Source organism: Chelmon rostratus, chromosome 20 (genome assembly GCF_017976325.1).
Source record: "Chelmon rostratus isolate fCheRos1 chromosome 20, fCheRos1.pri, whole genome shotgun sequence".
NCBI lineage: Eukaryota > Metazoa > Chordata > Actinopteri > Chaetodontiformes > Chaetodontidae > Chelmon > Chelmon rostratus.
This window is the reverse complement of record NC_055677.1, coordinates 12,648,689-12,668,665: the sequence shown is the minus strand read 5'-3', so window position 1 is coordinate 12,668,665 and position 19,977 is coordinate 12,648,689. Positions and strand designations below refer to the sequence as shown.

At 42.5% G+C, this 19,977-nt stretch overlaps 2 protein-coding genes across 2 annotated transcripts; one reads left to right on the top strand and one right to left on the bottom strand.

Annotated features, from left to right (window-relative positions):
* The first annotated feature begins 1,750 nt into the window (after window positions 1-1,750).
* ndufb4 (NADH:ubiquinone oxidoreductase subunit B4) lies at window positions 1,751-4,451 on the top strand. Its single transcript, XM_041961743.1, has 3 exons — window positions 1,751-1,949; window positions 3,081-3,224; window positions 4,306-4,451. The coding sequence occupies exons 1-3, from the start codon at window positions 1,773-1,775 to the stop codon at window positions 4,366-4,368; spliced, it is 384 nt and encodes a 127-aa protein (XP_041817677.1). The 5' UTR covers window positions 1,751-1,772; the 3' UTR covers window positions 4,369-4,451.
* Window positions 4,452-5,072: 621 nt separating this feature from the next.
* Window positions 5,073-12,691, bottom strand: hgd (homogentisate 1,2-dioxygenase). Its single transcript, XM_041961740.1, has 14 exons — window positions 12,574-12,691; window positions 11,344-11,415; window positions 11,006-11,094; window positions 10,794-10,899; window positions 9,840-9,899; window positions 9,670-9,761; window positions 9,504-9,538; window positions 9,295-9,374; window positions 8,913-9,012; window positions 8,132-8,256; window positions 6,223-6,327; window positions 5,974-6,100; window positions 5,358-5,539; window positions 5,073-5,230 (listed from the first exon to the last, which is right to left on the bottom strand). The coding sequence occupies exons 1-14, from the start codon at window positions 12,586-12,588 to the stop codon at window positions 5,087-5,089; spliced, it is 1,332 nt and encodes a 443-aa protein (XP_041817674.1). The 5' UTR covers window positions 12,589-12,691; the 3' UTR covers window positions 5,073-5,086.
* Between the last annotated feature and the right edge of the window lie 7,286 nt (window positions 12,692-19,977).

The window sequence follows — 19,977 nt, the reverse complement described above, 5'->3', positions numbered from 1 at the left end:
AGCAGATTCCTTTTCCATGCTGTTAAGATTCCTCGTTCTCTGGACTAACTTTGATTTACAGTTAGCTGATGTTAACGCTGAAGTAGTATACTCAAAGCTTGCTAGAGATTGCCCTCTTGTGGTTAAGTTCTACAATGCAACATGTCAACAGCAGAGCAATGGCAGATTGAATTAGTACACTTTTTCATTTGAGTGAAATCTGCATGTGAAAAACAAAAACACTGGAGCGCAATCAATGGATTCCAGCACACACAACTTACTGTGAGTATTACTATTGAAGCATACATTTGCCCACTCTACACCCAAAGGAGTATGTTCACAAACACTGTAAGGAGCTAACAACTCCATATTATTAATATTTGTGCTAAACCAATCACTGAACAGTTAGGGCTGCACATTTAAGAGCAAAGGTGAGAAAATGTGAATAAGAATCTCAAGGATTTTGCAAAAGCACTTCTAAGGATAGCAGCAAACCTTAAGCAGATGTAGCAATCACATAGTCTGGTACTTTGCCAATAATTGTACACTTTGCTCAGAGAATCTACCACTGCCTTTGTGGTGTGTGAGACAAGATGTTAGAGACAAGATTAGTTAAATGATCCTGAGTGAAATAGTCTATTGACAGTTATGTAAAGATAAGTTATAGATATTCCCACCTATGTCTTGCAGTATATGAAAAATATTGTAGTATGATAATAGTAGGTTTAAAGAAAATGTATGAGCGTAGTGAAAAGGAAACTGTCCTCCTTGGACTGGATATTAACAAATCAAATTAGTTAACTGAACTTGTTTTCACCAACATGCAAGAACTTTTCCTTCTTAACTGTACAATAAAACCAGAGAGTTGAAAACTGTGCTGTATGATGTGGCAGCATCCATGAGGAATTATTATTTCCACAAACATTTGCCTTCACTGACTGCACCCTGGTCTGACTCCTTGGGGTTTTGCAGTTGTAGGAGGTCTTGGTTGGAGCAGTGGATGGGTCCTCCCCTCGTCCTCTCCTGTGCTGCTCACCGCTCCTTCTTCACCTGCATGCCCCCAGGCCTCGTCCCTCTCCAAAGTCAGCAGCATGGTCTGCTTTAAAACGGATTGGTATTTTTCATTCATGCGCTTTACTGCAGGTTCGTAGCTGCTGCACTGCACTTTAAGCTTTCGCATCTCCTCGATGAGCCTGTTTTTCTCCTGGACGACACGCCTATGCTGCAGCCGGTGGAAGTCTCTGGCTTTCTGGACCCTCACCAGTGTCTCAGCTGCGCCAGCGGCTGCCAGTTTGTACTCCTCCCCTTCCCGCTGCGCGCTTCTCAGCTCGCTCTCCAGCAGCTTGTTTTCAGTGTACACGTCCGGTACCACACCAACCCGCTCTGTATCCAACAGCCCTTTCTGCGCCAACTCGGTCCACTCGGTCTGAAAACAGTCAAGTGTTTCCGTCATGCCCATTTGGAAGAGAAAGTTGCGTAAAAAGTCGTCCACGGCCTCGGGTTGGTGTGCGGTGGGATGAGCAGCAGCGGCGGCGGCAGTGGCCTTTGCCCGGTCCTGGATAGCTTTCACCGTCGCCTCCAAATCTTCTTCCCCTTCTGTCAAACTCCAGTCATCTTCTAGAGATACTTCTTCATACTGAAAGTCATCCTCTTCGTTTTTGTCAGTTGCGCTCATGGTTTCACTCGTCACATGCAATGACAGAAAGTTTTGATGTTGCTATGGTGACTGTTCGCTAGTTCAACGCGAGATTTCACGACTTTGCGTTTGCCATAGCATACGTCATCAAACAATCATGGCGGACTACCGAGAGGCGCCCTTGGCCACTCGGCCAAAAACACTGGACCCAAATGAGTATTTCAACCTCTCGACGGAGCTGCGACGTGCCGAAGAAGAGAGGGGTGCACTTCGCTCGAATCTGAAGCTGCAGTATCAGACACAACTCAATAACCCGCATAGAAACGAGCTCATTGTAAGTGGCTACCGAACGTACAAGCTAGCAATGTCACCCTTGATAATGGCTCCGGCTACTTGCTAATGGTAGCATGTCAGGGCACAAAAGTCACACAAACCCACGTTTACTTAGATATAGTAATATAGAGTATAGTGTCGCATATTTACCTATATGTGTGTTACCTTGTGGCACTGGGTGGCATTTTTGACATGCGTTAGTGTGTAACGTTAACATTAGCTTACTAGCTTGATGTTGGAGCTAACGTTTCACTGATTCAAAACTTAACTATTCCTGCTTCAGCCGCTCTACCCTCCACTATCACTTGGAGCCCAGTTCAGTATTTTGTCTTGAAAATTATATGTGGCCACCTACTAGCTAGCAATGTCTGAGAAGATTTTTATGCTATGTCCAAGTATGTTTAAGATGAACTACAGCAAGTTGTCAATTGTAATTTTCTTTGTGTCAGTCTCACACAATGCGGTGTATCTTTTAAAGTAAATGTACCCCAAATGACGGTGTTACCTAGTTATTATATGAGGTATTTGCTACATACCTTGTTTCACAGCAGACATTCTGGTTTGTCATAGGAAAAGCACAGGTGTTACCAATACTATTCACTATGTCGCCAAAAGTCATGACAGTGAGGCAGCACGCATAATAGGAGGACCCTGAAATCAAAGCAGCCAAATGCAGTTTTGCATTGTTCATTTTATTATTTACACTTTTACATTTTATACTGTGTTATGTTCAAATGTACACCGTGGCCTTTCCAGGAGAGGAATTCCTCTCTTGCTTACCCTAAGGTTTCTCCCTTTTTTCACTAGTAAAGTTTTTTTTTTTTTTATGTTATGAAAATAAAGGGCTTAAGAGAAGAAGGTGTTGTATGTTGTACAATATTGATTGTAAACCTTTCTGGGACAAATTTGTTTTTTTGTCCTATATTTTGACTTAACTTCTATCGAATCAGTTTGCCTTATTCAACGCTGGGAGGTCACAGCAGTTTTGTGTTATCACGACAACAAACTATATCTTTTGTACTGTTGTCTTCCTCTTTGTAGTAATGTGTTGCAAATAATTGTTTGAATCTCTTCTCTTTTTTGACTGCAGATAAAGGGCGATGATTGAATTTTATTAATTCTGTCTTTATAGGAAGACCCTGCCTTGACACGCTGGGTGCATGCACGTGGCAACTCCTACCCATACTTCAGGCCCACATTCAAGACATCCCTGCTGGGTGCAATGTTTGGAGTTGTCCCTCTCTTTGTCCTCTACTTTGTCTTCAAGACAGACAGGGTATGAGACAAAATGCTCTGACTCTTCTTTGCTTGATTATCACAGAGTGCTTCATGCATAACATGACTTACCTATAACTCCATTAGCGACAAGTTAAATAACTACACCATCTTTTTGCACAACTTAAGTCTCTGTAGTGCAAATGCATTGGCACATATTAATGTCAGTTCCTGGAACCACAAATAAATCAAGCCTGGGTACAAATATTGATCATTTCAAGAAAAATGTGGTCACAGTTTCAGGCCACTGACATTCTGTAGGGTATTTCGAGCAAGACTGACAGACTACAACTAAAATAGGTAAAATTAAAATGGGAAAAAGAGGCAGATATATGGCCACATATTATTGCAGGTTAAAGTCTGAGTCTACGAGTGTCATTGTGCTGCAGGTGTCTTGAGTTTTATTTCCAGTCCCTACTGCTATGCTTTTCATTGTATCTATCTGCTGTTATATTGGGAAAACTGAGTGCCAAACTGGTGGGTAACACATCAGTGATATTACCTTGAATAAGTATTGGCATGAGACCACATGGGGTACCTTTTACTTGTGTTATAGAAGTAATATCTGTTTTTTTAGCGACCCAAACACAGTGCTAATGCTGAAAGAGTGATTTTGCCTAAAATAATCCTAAAATGTGATCCTTGGTCATAAATAGCATCATAGATATCTGAAATGTTATTTAGTTTAAGATTAGGACTCATCATTCCCTTGTATGCGGGTGTGCAGTTGATCTGGTTTTCTTTTTTGTCACAGTTCCATTCAGATTAGAAATGAATGCTTCACTTGAAATGCTGCCTGCTTTTATTTTCCTCCCCATTGTCATGGAGATTCACCTTCTAAATCCTTAGCAATAGAAATTCCAGTGAGAATTTGGTGCAAATGTCACACTGCTGGGCTATCATGTTTGTCTCCCTCTCTCTGCTGGGAGGAAAAAAACTGCTTGAAAATCATACAGCGTTCAATCATAAAACATTCAGTTGGGTAAATGTCCAGAAGGTGAAGAGGGTGAGGGTGAGGGTGACATGATTTGTTGCCATGGAAACTGGATTAACCCATTATCTGTTTGTCGTCTGTTTTACAGGATAGGAAGGAGAAGCAGATTCAGGATGGAATCCTCCAGCGCAAGTTCAGTTTGTCATCATGAGCTCTGATGTATAAAGACCTCCTTTATGTATTAGCAATGTCAGTGCGTGTAATTATTATTATCCAAATAAAATGATATTGTCAAAAACAGTCACGTGATTTTGATTGGTGAGGCCAAAGTGTGAGGAGATGGCAAGACGCAATATTCTAAATGTGCACATATTACATGTCCGCAGACCATCGTAGAGGCACTGCACAAACAAATATTAGAGCTGCATATTAATCAGTAGATACTGGAGCAGTAAGGCACACAAGAGTGCATTTACATTTTAGCTGTAAGTGAAAACATTGCTGACAGTAAGCTCAGTTGCTAAAATCCTTTGCCACAAAAATTACAACCTGCGATACTTGTCCCCTTCATTAAAAAAAAAACACTGAGGTACCCTTCAGCAAGTCACTTTTAAAGGGAGACTAAGTTTTGCCAAACTGCAACCACTGTGGCCACAGGTCACAGGACAATAATGTATTTAGTGGCAAATGCAGAGAAGAATATTTATTGTTAGTTCATATTTAAGTCAGTAAAATTACTCAATGACAACTCTAATTTTAGTTGTCTGCATAAAATAAATGACTTTATTCCTTCTGTAAGTTCCTCAACAGACCCGATCAAACAACACAAAGACAGCCATGTTCCATATCGGATTGATGGTAGTTACTTTTTTAATGAAGTGAAATTACAGTTTTTAACTTTGTATATATGTGGTTTCTGCTTTGTTTTACTACTGTTTACTGGGCTTCCACTTGGGATTAAAGTGGCTGCGGAGAGGTTCCCAGCACTGGTAGTAGCTCTTGTCCAGTCTCTGGCATGTTTGCAGACCCCACTTGGTCACTGCCATACTGAAGGATGACTCAAACATGAAAGCCTGAAGGGAGAACACATGTAGCAGATATAATCACTGATGGCACTGACACGGTTTCTAACTTTTTCTAATGAAATCCTTAATGGTGGTCTTTTGTCTCTCTAGTTAACAGTTAAACATTCTTTTTTACCATTGTTCCCTCAGCGACCCTCTCAGGTTTGAGCTCAGCAGTGCTGTTCTTCTCAAAGCATTCAGCATCCGGGCCATGTGGGGTCATTATGCTGTGGAGGCTGGCCCCTCCTGGCTGGAAGCCTTCCTCTTTGGCTTCATAGTGGCCTTTGATCAGACCCATGAACTCACTCATGCAGTTACCTAAAGCGACAAGCAGGGGGTGCTGTAACACAGTGTTGAACTGGGTGCAGTTTGTTTGATAAAGCTGTAACACTGAGTTCCACTAGATGGCGTTATAGATCTGTGGTGAAAACAGACAAAAGGTGTGTGCAGTGGTGGTGCCTCAGTCATGCAGCAGGTGGATTGTTATCGCCCACTGTCTTGACACTGGTTGGGTAAATGGACATAATGTCATGTAAGCCTCTGGCTGGCTTGTTTCATCTCATGACTGACTAAAATTAGCCTCATTAGATAGAATCTGACACTTCCAATCAAATTAGGATTCAAATTCCGCCACGTCTTAACAACCAAGGCCTCAGAATTAATTATTTTTGCTTTTTTAGGTCGTCCCTGCAAAATGCAAGCAAAGCACATGAGAGCCGAAGCAAGGCACGTGTTTGTCGTTGTGGTCTTACGGTGATAGTACGGTGGACGGAAGGTGTGGGCAGCCACACCCCACCGAGGGGGGAAGATCACAAAGTCAGCAATGGCCACACCTGGTCGCGTGGATTTGGCAGTCAGCACAGTGAAGATAGATGGATCCTAAAGAGAGGTTGGAAGGAAAGCAACATATGACTTTTAAGGGTTTTCTTAGCAAAACATGTATATCATGAAGAAGAAGAAGCATAGTTTGCTGGAGTGTGTCTGTGTCCGTAAACTCTCACCGCATGGTCAAAGGCCACGCAGTTGATAACCATGAAGTTCTTCAGGTTGTATTTGTACGGTGTGTAGTTCCCGTGCCAAGCCACCACATTGAAAGGAGAGAAATCCTGCGTGCAGAGCACAGAACGAAACAAATAAGACGAGTCTACCCCAGCAACAAACACAAAAGACTTTAAATTGAGCTTTTCACAGGGAAAAAGGAATAATGAATAATGTCTTTGTAATCTTAAATTCCCAGAGAGAGTACTTCTTGACATAAAGAGAAAAAAAAATGGTCGTAATGAAAAGGGTTGATTGTGAAGGAGGGTGTGCTTCTTTCATTCTTTCTTTTCTTTCACTCCCCCTGTTCTTTGTGAAACGAGTCTCCAGGTATTATGGGGTAATTGGCTTCACAATCAAACTTTCCCAAACTTTGAGCATTTTGACGCTCGCAGCGGCGCAGTTATGGGGGGAGGGAGCGGCAGTAACAGTGGGTGCAGAGATATTTCTGTATCTTGATTGTTAAAACCACAGCAATTTTATATAGTTTCTCTGTTCTGATAATGTCACTGCGAAAAAGACATTCAACAGCAGCTCTAAAATCAATATAGTTCATTACAACTCAAGCTGCCTCCTGAGTGACCTGCGTGCTCCTTCCACACATGCTCACGTACCCTTCTACACATGAACAGCTAACACACACTGACAATAAAACCTCACAGACACATATGCTTACACAAACATGTGCTTAATTAAATTCATGCACGTTGCATACCATAAATAAACCCCCAGAAAAAAACCTTAACCACACACAATTTACAGTAGTGTCTATACAAAAAGGCCTTTGGGAAACCCAGTGCAGGTAATCTCTTGGACAGTTGTCTGTGCTAACTCCACTACATTCGATTAAAATGAAGGGGGAAAATGGAGGAGAGCAAGCACTTGCACACACATGCACACAAAACACAAACATATTGGCCCAGTCAAGCAAATAATAAGTTAATTTGAGCAATTTCAGCGCTCTGCAGGGGAACAAAACAGCAGGACCAGACGGGAGCAGCAGCATCTTCCCTGAGATGAGGCCCACGTCCCCCACCTTATTTTCCTACCCATGCAGCCTCACCCTCCTGGCTTTTGGAAGGGTGGGCACCAGGAAAAGAGCTTTGGGTGCAGACAGCAGCCTCCACCTCTGACACCCAACGCCTAACAGTGGGCGGATACTCAAGCGGAGGCAGCGAGAGAGATGAAAAATGTTTGTTGTGCTACAAAAAAGACAGTATCTCGCCCTTGTGTACTTCCTTCGATGAATAATAACAGTGTGGTTTGACATGGTTTCCACGGTTACAACCCCCCAACCCCCACCCCTGACAAAACCCCTCCTCCCACCTCCTCCCTGTCTCAGTAAAAAACCTCCTGTCAGACATTATGTGTCGATCCAATTATGCGCCCAACAGGACATTTCAGGAGGGGCAGGATCATTCCCTGAGTGAAATATGGTGAAATTAATGCTTAACTTGGGAAAGGTTTTTCCTACAAAGCAAAGCTTCACAGGTACACTGTCTGTAACTCCAAAATGCCTTAACTAATTATGAGTGATTAAGACTCATAAGGGAGTCGAGGCGGAAACCTCCTGAATGGATAACAGCTAAGGCTTCGATATTAAATCATCAGGAGTGGCAATTCAATCGGCAGGAGCAGCTAATGGATCATATGCTTCACTTGGACAGTTTCCTGTTAGTAATTGTTGCGGTTCAATGGTGTTCACTGAAGCAAACACACACCTAAATAAGGTAACAGGGAAGGTATGCCATATGTGTGGGCTCCGGTCATATACTGTCTGTGTACATGTCAGTGTACTGACACACACACACACACACACACACACACACACACAAACTGAAATGTCACAAAAAACAAACCAAAAAAACCCACCTGTTGGCAGGCGAAGAGCTTTCCTTGGTACTTGTTGATGACGGTGTAACCGGTGGCCACTTTGCGATCTTCGTACCAAGCAACTGGACACAGGAAATCTCTTGGGTTGGCCAGACCATTGGCTCCTGCAAAATATAGATACAATATATTCATACATATGCACAGAGACATGCAAAAAAATCTAAATCTTTACAAGCAACGCTACAGCCACGTTAGCAGCTCTGTGAGCAGTACTTGGACCTAAAGGCTAACATTGGCATGCTAACATTGGCATGCTAACATGCTCACAATGACAATGCTAATATTCTCATGTTACGCAGGTATAATATTTAACATGTTCGCTATACTACTTTAACATGTTTCTATGCTAACAATGAATTAGTTCTAAAGAAGTACAACTGATGGGAATGGGAATGTCATTTGTTTTGCAGCTATTCGGTCATAAGCCAAAGCAAAGGGTACATGCCAAATTTCATGGCAGTCCATCCAATAGTTTTTGAGACATTTCACCCACACAGGTCACAAATGTGAACCTCATGGTGGCGCTAGAGGGAAAGTCTGGAGATCACTTAAATCAGTGGGATTCATCCACTGGGGAGCATGAATGCATGTACAAAATGTCATGGCTATCCATGTAATCGTTGAGATATTGTAATCTGCACCAAAGTAGTGGACATAGTGGCCGACTGACGTTTCCAGGTGTTGAGTGTTGCTGCTAGCATGGCTAAAATATGACAGATTTAGGGAGAACACTCCACACTCACAAACACTGTATACACACCTATGGGTCCCAGGTCAGGGAGTTCAAATTTGGCTCCGTACACTTCCAGTATATAGCCTCTGGTTTCTCCAAACACATCCACACTGAAGCGCATCCCTTGCTGGACAAAACAAATGAGAAGCAGTGGTGAAGGAAACTTTAGCGCTGTGGGACCTACCAAAGCTGAGGGACTTATAGGTTCATGGGCTAATGTGTTTCATAAAGCACATGTGCTGCAAATGCTGGTGGTCAGGCTTTCGGTGGCTTACACCTCTTTCTGCTGTTATTTATTTTTAAGGTCACTTTTTGAATGACTTTCTATATATGGCAAGTGGGATGTGAGGGCAGACACAACGGCAGATTTCTGCATGGAAAACGGGCAGACGAAAAACATCGACCTCACCTGGATGACACAGATCTCGTTCGGCTCAACCATCATTTTCCCAAACTCTGTGGTGATCAAGATCTCACCCTGCTGGGGGACTGCGGAGACAAACAGACGAAGAGAAGTAGAGAAAAGAAAATCTGAGGGAGAACAAGGACCGGGAGATTTGAGCTATCATTGTTCTTGTGATAGATGACACTGAAAACATCAACAGCCCTCTTCCTCACCAATCAGAAAGTCTCCGTCTGAGTTGTTGAAGCACCTGGAGCAAGAAAAAACAGAGAGAGCTTGGAAATGATAACCAAGGATTTTTGTAGATGTTTGATTTGTGAAAATGCATCTTATTTGTTACACGATGGGACACATTTGCACGCAAATCCAGTGCACGCGCACCTGTCAACCATGGAGGTGTTGCAGGCGTATATGTGGATGCCAATGCCGTTGCGAGATTTGGCATCTCCGGCACCACAGACAGTATGCAGACCCTGCAACACACGGATGTACAGAATCAGTGAACTGAGAATCTTTAATGAAAACGTGGAAATCAAACGAGCTCAACTCACAGCCGCAAAGTCCACTTTCTTCTCTGTAGATTTGGGGATGGTGAATGGCAGCCATCGAAGCTGTGAGAGAAACCTCAGAGTCACAATCTACATATTCGCTATATAGAGAGAGTTAATTGGTGCAGATAAGTATTGAAGGCCCTTAAGACATTTTTTAAATTCGCATCTTACTATAAGTGATGACATTCCACATGGACACACAGCTTTCAGCCAAAGTTAGGAGTTTAGGTTATTCCACATGACAGATTTCTTTACTTCTGTTTCACGGTGTTACTCGTATGTCGCGTATGTCTGTGCGCAAATCAGAGTCAGCATTTGAATGTGAATGCGATGACAGTCGTTGGATCAGATCAGCCACCCGGTCCTGATGACGTAGATGAGTGGAGTTTTTTGGGAGTGGTGGATTAGTTTGACATTTCGTGAAACATGCTTGTTCACTTTTTTGCAGAGAATTCGATTTGAAGATCAGCCAGGAGCAGTTAGCTTAGCATAAAGACTGGAAACAGAGGGAAACAGCCAGCTAGTCACTGCTTAACATACCTCTGCTAAAGTTTTTGTACTGATTAAAGTAACATATAACATAATATAACATATTCATTATTGAGCTTTAAGGGTGCTAGTAAGCAGGTTTTTCCCCCTGTTTCTAGCTAAGCTAAGCTAGCCAGCTGCTGGCTGTAGTGTCATATTTACTGTACAGATGTGAGAGTATTATCAATCTTCTCATCCAAGAAAGCAAATAAGTTCACTGAAATATTCTTTTCAACTCTATAATACTGTACATAATAACTAAGGATGTTGTTTAATCTAAGCTTTAACTCTAATTGCGTTTATTTCATTGTGATTATTTAATATTATAAAGAAATTAAAAATGTTACATTTCAGGGCCTTTAAAAAGATCCCCAGTTACTCCACTTGAAGCAAAGACAAAATGAGAAGGAACGAGCCTTTCTGTACCTGGTTAGGGTCCGGCTCCGCCTCATTCCAGTTCTCTGTTAGATTTCCACAGGGCACTGGGGTGAAAGGCTTGTGTTTGACAGAGGGCAAAATACGGTACAACCAGCTAGAGAGAGAAAACGGACCAATGTCAAGTCATTCCTCACATCTAAGCTCCATTTGGCCCCATGGTGGTGAGTGAGCTGACTTAAGTGTCAGAAACAGATGAATACCTCCTCTTATTGGCTGGCCGTGGGCAGGTGAAGGCAGAGCCAGAAAGCTGCTCAGCGTAGAGGCCATAGGGACAGACCTGAGGGTTGTTCTGCAGGGGTCACAATACAGGATGTTAACACTGTGTGTTAATGATGGGATCAGATTTTTATGTTTTCCTGTGAAACACAGACAAGTCACACCTCCTAACTCCTGTGGTGTCACATTAAGTATTCAGGCAATTCACTTAAGCAAAAAAAAAAAAAAAATTAACAAAATTAGTGAATAAATTATTGAATTAATGAACACACAAAAAAGAGAGATCCCAGTGTGTGTGTGTGTGTGGGTGTGTGTGTGTTACCTGCCCCTCAGGTAAAGATCCAGGACAGCGAGGGTCCTCAGAGGAGAACTCGTTCCCGAAACCGCTCATGTACTGCAAGAGAACGACATCCAACACCCAAGTTAAAGTAAAAAATAAATAAAAACACATGTAAACACCACGCAGCTTCATTGTAATGCAGGATAAATGTGTTCATGCTGGTTATAATTAAATTTGAAGGCTTGTCATTAACGCTTGTCTTTTTGTTAATTGTTGTCATATTGATTCACATTAGATCTATGATAAAACAAACTGCAGTTATGCCAAATTTCCCCCCTCGCAGTCACCCATTATTTTTGTGTTATTGTGTTACAGAAACAGACTAATTGCACTAACATCCTCCACGCCGCGTTTTGGTCAATATTTCAATTATGATAGGATTATTATTACTCCACTATCTTTCTACACTGATCTCCAGTAACCGTGTCTTCCCCACCACAGACCTTGACACAGTGCGAACGAAATCTTGCTGAGTCATTGTTAGTCTGCACAAAGCGAATGGATGGTTTCCATATGTGCGCGTCCATGCGCCTTTGGTGCGTCGGGAGAGCGTGCGTAAAAGCGGTTTTGAGGCTCCGGTTAGAATTTTATGCTAAAACGTTTATTTTGTGCCAGAGCAGCAAAAAGTTCAACACTTAGGGCAAAGCTATGAACTGTCACGATAAGCCATTTAGTCATGTGCATTCAAATCCTCGTTGTTGCCAACGAGCTGACATTTCTGCCCTATCGTCTCATCCTATAGACGACAAACAGTGAAATAATGCACACAGAGCATCGCTGGATTCAACAGTTTGGAAGTAATTTCAATGATCACTTCCCAAATACATTACTTTAAAATGTACATATATATATACTGAAAGGATGCTTTGCCATCTAAATATTATTGTTCTGTGAGGCTGTTGAGGCGCGTCAGACCACATCTGGGCAGCTGCTGAATGCAGCACACTGATTGGTCGGAGGCAACGCCGCCCTTCAGTCAGCCGGTCTGCTTCTGTTGCAGTAAACCCTGGCTCGATGCGCAGTTTAACTTTGCGTATTTCTGGATCAAGGTGTAAATGATTTACTCCTGCCCTTTAGTCTTTAGTGCAAACTTTGACTCAGTTACTCTAATTTAAAACTTTTGGTTCCTGGCGCAAAAAAGGCGCAGTTCCTTAATACTTCGGAATAAACATTTCTATATCAAACACTATAATATAGCAAACGACGGCTTACCTTGAGTCCAGCCATTGTGCTGTCAGTTAAAACTAAAAGCTGTTTCAGTGGTTACAAATCAACTTGCAGCTGCCTCTGCCTGACTCTTAACGCATTCTCTCCGGCCAAAATCCACTGCAGGGCGCGTGCATGCCGCCTTATGAACTGCGGGGAAAAAGGGGGTTGGATTTGCACTCTTTCTCAATATGGGTTTAATTAGGCCTTGAAAGGCTCCGTGACGCAACAGCAGGGTCTCATGCTAAGTGGAATGGACGGGTCAGATGGGCCAAAATGTGCGCAAACAAGGCAGTGTCGCTGCCAAGACAAACAAAAACCAAGACTGCATTTAAAAGCTTGGAGTGCAACTTACAGGTAACAAATAGGACCCATAAAAACACTGTTCATGAGGGAAGGACAGGCTATATCTCAGGTTATTGTTTATGGTCAGAGACTACTGTAATCCTGACATGACCTGTCAGTCTAATATTGATAAAGGGTTAATAACTATGGATGCTGGAGTATCATAATACTAATTATAGGTAGTAGTGCAAATATAATAGACTTATAGGCTATAACGAACATGAAAAAAAATAAATAAGCAGCCTGTAAATGATGGTGCAACAGACGCAGCATTAGTCTTTTACAGTGACTTTGGTCATGATCAAATTGCAGTGACCTTATATGGGACTGCCTGTGTACACAGTGGCGTCCTGCACATCCTCACTTCCTGCAAAACAAACATCTGGACAAAAAGGTTATTTGGTCAAAATTTTCGACATGAGTCTTTATTCTGAAGACCAGCGGTGGAGGAAGCATTCAGATCCGTTACTTAGGTCAAAGTAACAGAAGCACACTGTGGAAATACATGTGAAAGTGTTTTCTGTCTATTATATATGATGTTGTGGATCAATATCACTGCTACATTCATTTGTGTTGCATTTTACTGCTTAAGGCATGTAGCATCACTGTCCTGAGACATATCATTGTCCTGAGTATCTCTAAAAAGGTAACTTTGTGACAACGTATCTTCCAGCTAATCCAATAGGTTTTTTTTAATTGTTTACTTTAGTTTAAGAAGTGGGAGAGTGTTCTAAACCCTTAAATGAATATTTAACATTCAGTTTATGAGAAAAAATCTAATTCAAAATCACCAGAATTGGAGATATGTGGTTTTCACTGGAAAGGGATGAAAAATTGTAATCTGGAAAGTAACTAGTAACTAAAGCTGTCAGATAAATGTAGTGGAAGAAAAAGTGCAATATTCCCCTCTAAGATGTAGAGGAGTAGAATTATAAAGTTGAATAAAATGGAAATGCTCATGTAAAGTAAAAGTACCTCGAATTTGTACATAAGTACACTTGAATATATGTACTCAGTTACTTTCCAGCACTGCTGAAAGCAAAGTGAAATGTTTGCACGACAATGGAGGCGAAAACACCATCAGTCTGAATGGTGGGGCCATCATTTCTCTGGATTTAATGCTCCACTGGTTCATCAAGTTGCCCCTAATTTTGTCATGTTTAACACACGCTGAGTTCCTGTTTTATTCAAAGCGAGTTATCGTTCCTGTACAGCTGCATAATTAATTGGCTTCTCGTAAAACCAGCGTAGTACACGGATTAACCTCTGTATGCTGCAGAGAGCAATTCATTCTCAATATGAACAACAGCAAGCGAGGCCTCCAAAAAAGCCTATACATTACACCAAATTTATTCAGTTCATTTCTTGAAATAGATGGTCAAAAGAGGGGTACCTAATGTCCCCCATGCAGCATGTATCAAAAAGAATCAATTTCGCCTCTCTCATCCTTGCCTCGCTTCCCCTCTTGTCTATTTCTTTTCTTTTTGGGAGGTGTTGGGGAAGGGTAAATGATGGCAATTCTCATAGCGAGGCGCAAATAAACTCGCCACGGCAGAAGTAACTGTTCTCCGGCGAGGCGTGCAGTCAGGCCCGGGCCCCCCGCTGGCAGCCAGTCAGGGTGCTGTGCCAAAGACGAGAAAGCCCAATGGCAGGAAAATATCACGTCCCAGTCTCCGGAAATTGATCTGCTCCTTGCATGGAGAAAGAAAATGAGCGATTTTAATTTCATCCCCGAGTCTGATGATAGAATTCTAGAGTATTTGGGTCCAATCCGGATGGCGCCTGTGTGTTTTAAGAGAGGCGGAAATAGGTGGAGACGGGAGAGAGGAGACTGTTGTTGCCTACTGACAGTTATATCTATGCATGCGTAAGTGGGCCATAAATGCTTTGTTATTAGATGCCTGCTGAACTCAATGGCTTGATGGTAAATGGTACACTCACCTGGCACAGTCTCTCCCCATATGCATAAACAAGCAATCTCTTTCTATCTCTCTCACACACACCACACACCACACACGCACGCGGACACACACCCACACACACAGCCACAAGCCGATTCTGTGATGTGATGACATCTTTAGCCTTTCATAGCACATGCTTGTGCATGAACTTTCATACCTACTTCTAATGTGTGTTTTTAACCCCTTCTCCTATACTCTGGCCTTTTTTAAAGGGTTGCGTCCCCTAAAAGTGACACACACACACACACACTTACAACATTGTAACCCATCTACCCATGGAGATTGTTTCGCTTCTATTGGCCGAGGTTATCAGATGTTTGCCTTCAAGACTTCCGCCGCTACCCCAATACAATGGACAAAGGAATTGTATTAGTGCTGCTCATTGCTGAGTGTCTTTCTGCAAGACTACATGTCATCACAGGCCTCTAAGGTGGTTTTATTTGGGTGAATTGATCCTTTACAGGTCATGCACACTCAGACAAGTGTTGTCGCTTATTCGGGAAGATTAGACTCCTGTTCAGGTTAAAGTTGGATGAATCTGTGCTGGGAATTATGCGAAGTCCTCAAACTCAGTGCATTAATAAGAATTATCAAGGTGTAATTTGCCCCACCCCAATAGGTCGGAAATGTCAGTCAAACACAGTGTGTGCATGCCTACGCAGCCCTGAAAAGAGGTCTCATTGGGCAGAATAATCACCTGTGTGGGTTTAGCATGACTGTGCAGGGCCTTTTACACGACCACTAATACAGTACTATATCTTATTAAGTCAATATTGAGGCTTCCAGCATGCTCGGTAGCTTTGTGAGTGCCACACATACAGTATTTTACAACATGGATCATTTATTCACACAGGGATTCTCAAAAAATGGTTAAACCTTCCAGGAAATGTATAACCAGAAACTGAGCAGTGCATTGTATTGTATCTGTGATATTTACTACATGCATACTGGTAGTTATATATAGATCCAGTGTACTTTTGATTAAATTAATCAGGCAGTAGCAAGTAGCAACAACTAATTAGTGTGTGCTTACACACTTCCCTGCTCTTGTTTCTCCACAGTAATGAGATTCCTTTCGTCTTCTTTTTATTCTCCTTCGAGCGGGGGGGGAAAGCAGCTGTCACATTTACTCGTTTGGATGCCACAAAGCAAAGCGAAACGGCACTTTATACAGTATGGATAGGTGCTAAATCTACATGAAACAAGAAATTGAGTCTTTTTGTTGCTGCTGATATCAGACAAAATTCAGCCATTCAATCACTGCACACAACATCAGCAATTTAAAAAAAAAAGAAAAAACGATATAGCGATGCGATTTATTCTAATTGTCTTCTTCTTTGTGCTGTGTGTAGTTGCTACAACTACATAAAATTTGCTCAGTATGTCAAGGGAAAACAACTAGAAACTTAACTTTGTGAAGGACACAAGTGCACATCGGAGTTGTTGCCACCTGGCCTCATCCTGTGTATCACTGCTGGCTAACTGCTGTATTTGGATGTCACATCTAACAAGACATAGCTTGGATTCTTGTATTTTGTAATTACAGCCCTGTTACGTACTACTGCAGCTTAATGTTAAATGACTCCTGACATGAGCCATCCAGTACCACACGCACACACACACACACACATGCGTGCACACACACACATTTGACAGCTCCATTTAACGCTGATTAGATTTGCAAGGACATGTAGTATACCCTCTCTGTCTCTCCCTGAGTAGGTTGAGTATCTCCTGAATCCTATCCATCGCGGTAATGTTATGCAAATGGTTTAATATGAAGATAAAAGACTGTTGCAGCGTGTGGCGCTCTCCTGGTTCACAGCCTCGTGTTTCCAGGACGATAGCTCTAACGAGGAGGGCACTATTTGGGAGTCATTAAATGATGGCCTTCCTGACATGCACCCGCTCACCACCACCGCCACCCGCCCCGCGTTGGCCATTAAAGCGGCTCACACCCACACCAAGACACACACTACAGACGCCTTTTAGCGCCAGCTCCCAGTTTCTTACACATCACAGTGTCACAGAATAGAAAATTACACTCTCCTCCCACAGAGAAAATTGCTTTGGAATTGCTTGGTTATAAAGATGTGCTTTAAAGAGAGGGGGGTGCATGCAATAAAAAAGGACACACACAAACACAATTACTTAAGCACTCTAAGGACAATTCTTACAAGTTAATCAGAGGATTTACCAATTATTGATGTCAAAAGGATTTTGTTGTGTATCTGTTTGCGGCCTATGTTTATGTACTGCATGTGTTTGTCTTTGCATTCGTGGTATTTGGTATGCATCTCTCTGTTGGTGTGCATGTGCTGAATTATGGCAGAGCGTATAATGTACACATGAATAGCAATGCTTTCGCAGATGAGCTATTAAACAAGGCATGGGAATGGGCACAAACTGTTGAGCCGATGTGAGCACAACACAATGCGACGCAGCACATCGGAGACACGAGTGGAGAACCGAAGACAGCGGGGTGAAAGGTGTATCAGCGCCGTGAGACGAGAGGCGTGATGGACATGAAAGGGAGAAAATACAAAGTGGAAAATAGAAGATAAGACAAAGGAGGTGAGAAGAGATACGAGATGTTGCAGCAAGGACGAAGAAGGAGAAGAGTGGATGAATAACACCCATGATGCACGTATGATGAGACGTGACTTACTGTGGATTTCTATGAGACAGTGGTAGCTTTCGTAGACTCAACACAGTACCTGACGACATGGTAAGAATGGAGCTTTTGTACGTGTGTCATTAAGTTCATCGCACAGTTAACGGTTGCAGTTTGCTGAGGGTTAGGCCTCAAACCCACTTGGTCAGGTTAAAGAAAAGAGTTTAGATAAGTTCATTAACTGCGTAATTACGTATGTAAAGTTACGTACGTGCCAGTAAGCAAGAGACAAGAGCAGTATGAAGTGGTCGGCCAAGCATGGGAGTTTCACACAGGAGACCAGCGTCCGTTTCCCATGTGAAGCCAAGTTATTTCAACCCAAACCATCATTTTTTTTCTCTTTCCTACGCCATTTTTAAATATTCCATGATTGTCAGAGGAAACACAAACACAAAATCTACCAGTTGAAGAACTAATCACAACGCAGTCTTTTGCATACTGACAGGTGGAGTTAGCGTGTTGGAACACGTGCAACGAGCCAATCGCTTCGCATTGTGGGATCCCGGGTGATGCAGCACTGACTGGTGATGCAGAAGAAAGGAGGGTTTTGAAAGCTGGAAATGTTCAACTTCATGCAAATGGGGGCAACATTTGTTTGGTGGATATGCAGTATTTGGCTGAAAAACTGCCAGCATAAAAACAAGGCAGGGTTGGGTCAGGAGGTTTAGTCTGTGGGGCATGTCTGCAGAGGGGAGGTTCATTATCGTCCTGTCTGGAATCTCTCTTTGCCATGTCCCTGACCACCAGGGTTACAGATGCCAAATAAAAACGGTATTTGAATTGCGGGAGAAAGTGCAATCTTTGCTCATGAGCAAGCTGCTTGCTAGCTTGTCTGCACTGACGCGCCCACAACAATGAGCACGAAGTAGCCTGATGGAGGTGATTTTCCAAGGAGGGTTGAGTCAAGGGCAACTGGGCTTGAATGAGAGGTGTTTTCAGGTGTCTACAACCACATCCAGTTGCCCTTGACTCAACCAGCTAAATCCCAAATTAGGACAATAAAGCCTGAGAAGCTGGGCCTGCACGTCTGTCCCATGCTTGTGAACGCGATATCTTTTTTTTGGGCCAAAACTCAAGGACTCAAATGCTAATTTGAAAAAAAAAGTTCACACCAAATGTCTCACAGGATGAAATGATGAGGTGATGACAGTTTATATCCAAAAGGCCAAAAGGTCAGCTTAACTGTGACGTCACAATGTCCTGCAACAACACTTCTCTGGCCACCATTCAACACCACCACTCAGGAACAGAACCTTATATGCATCCACGTTTTACAGTTTGTAGCTTCTTTGCATCAAAATCCATGTTTGAAGCATTGTGGTGCACCGCAAGCTCACTGGCTTTGCTTATATTGAGCTTCAGGCAATGGCTGTTGATGATGCTCTCTATCAGTCCTCTGTGCTCCTCTGGAAAAATAGTCTTTAAGTGAAGACAGCATGCGTCTCACTAGAAATATTCACTGGAATCATACATGTCAAGATAGAGATCATACCTATTTTACTTCACTACATGAGTCTGGAAAGACTTTTTTAAACTGCAACTTGACTGGTTGGTGGAGGCATACAACCACGATGCAGTAATTATAGTTTTAGGTGTGATTTAAGGCAATGATTTGAGGGGGTGAAATAATTAGCCTAGAGAGGCAGGACAGTTCACTCACTTTCCTTGCTATGCACTTAAATAACATCTATTTTTTCTGTGGTAAAATTGCCCATAAATGTCATTAACGCAAACATATGTATTGTACATAAATGAGAAGATGAGCAGTAATGTGAGATTCACACCAAGCAAATATTCAAAAACCAGTTAAAAAAAAAAGGACTGAGTTGTGTTTGTATTCACTTCTGCAACCTGTCACCCTCTACAGATGAGCTATGCAGCAGCATGATGCAGTTAACATAAAATGTCCTGTGAACAGGTAACTGGACATACTGAGCCACAAACGTCCAGCTATAGGACATTCTGTCACAGTGTCTCTGGACCCGGCCCAGCAACACACCAGACACCTCATCACAAATAGAATTAGCTCCCCGGACAGAACCAAAATGACAGTGGCTGAATGTTTGGCAGGAAGCGTAATGGCATTGGGGTGCTGGTGGTGTTTTCCTTGTAGGGGACCCAAAGGGCAGGAGTGTGTATCAGTCCAAACACTTAGTGTGGTGCCAGTTATACTATTCACCCCTCCCTCTGGAGTGTGTGGACAGGTAGTGAGGATGCCTCCTCTAAATCTGTAGTTTAGGTAGGTAGTTTTGAGGGGTGGTCTGAGATGTGAAGAGGAAAACTTGAGGTGAATGGTCTTTGGACGAGGAATGAGTGTGTTCAGCATCAGAGAACGAGGAGGGTGTGTTTATATCTGTGTGGTTTTCTTGTCTGAGTGTGTGTTTGACCGGTGCAAGTGTGTGACTGATGTTATATCAATCTGGGAATGAT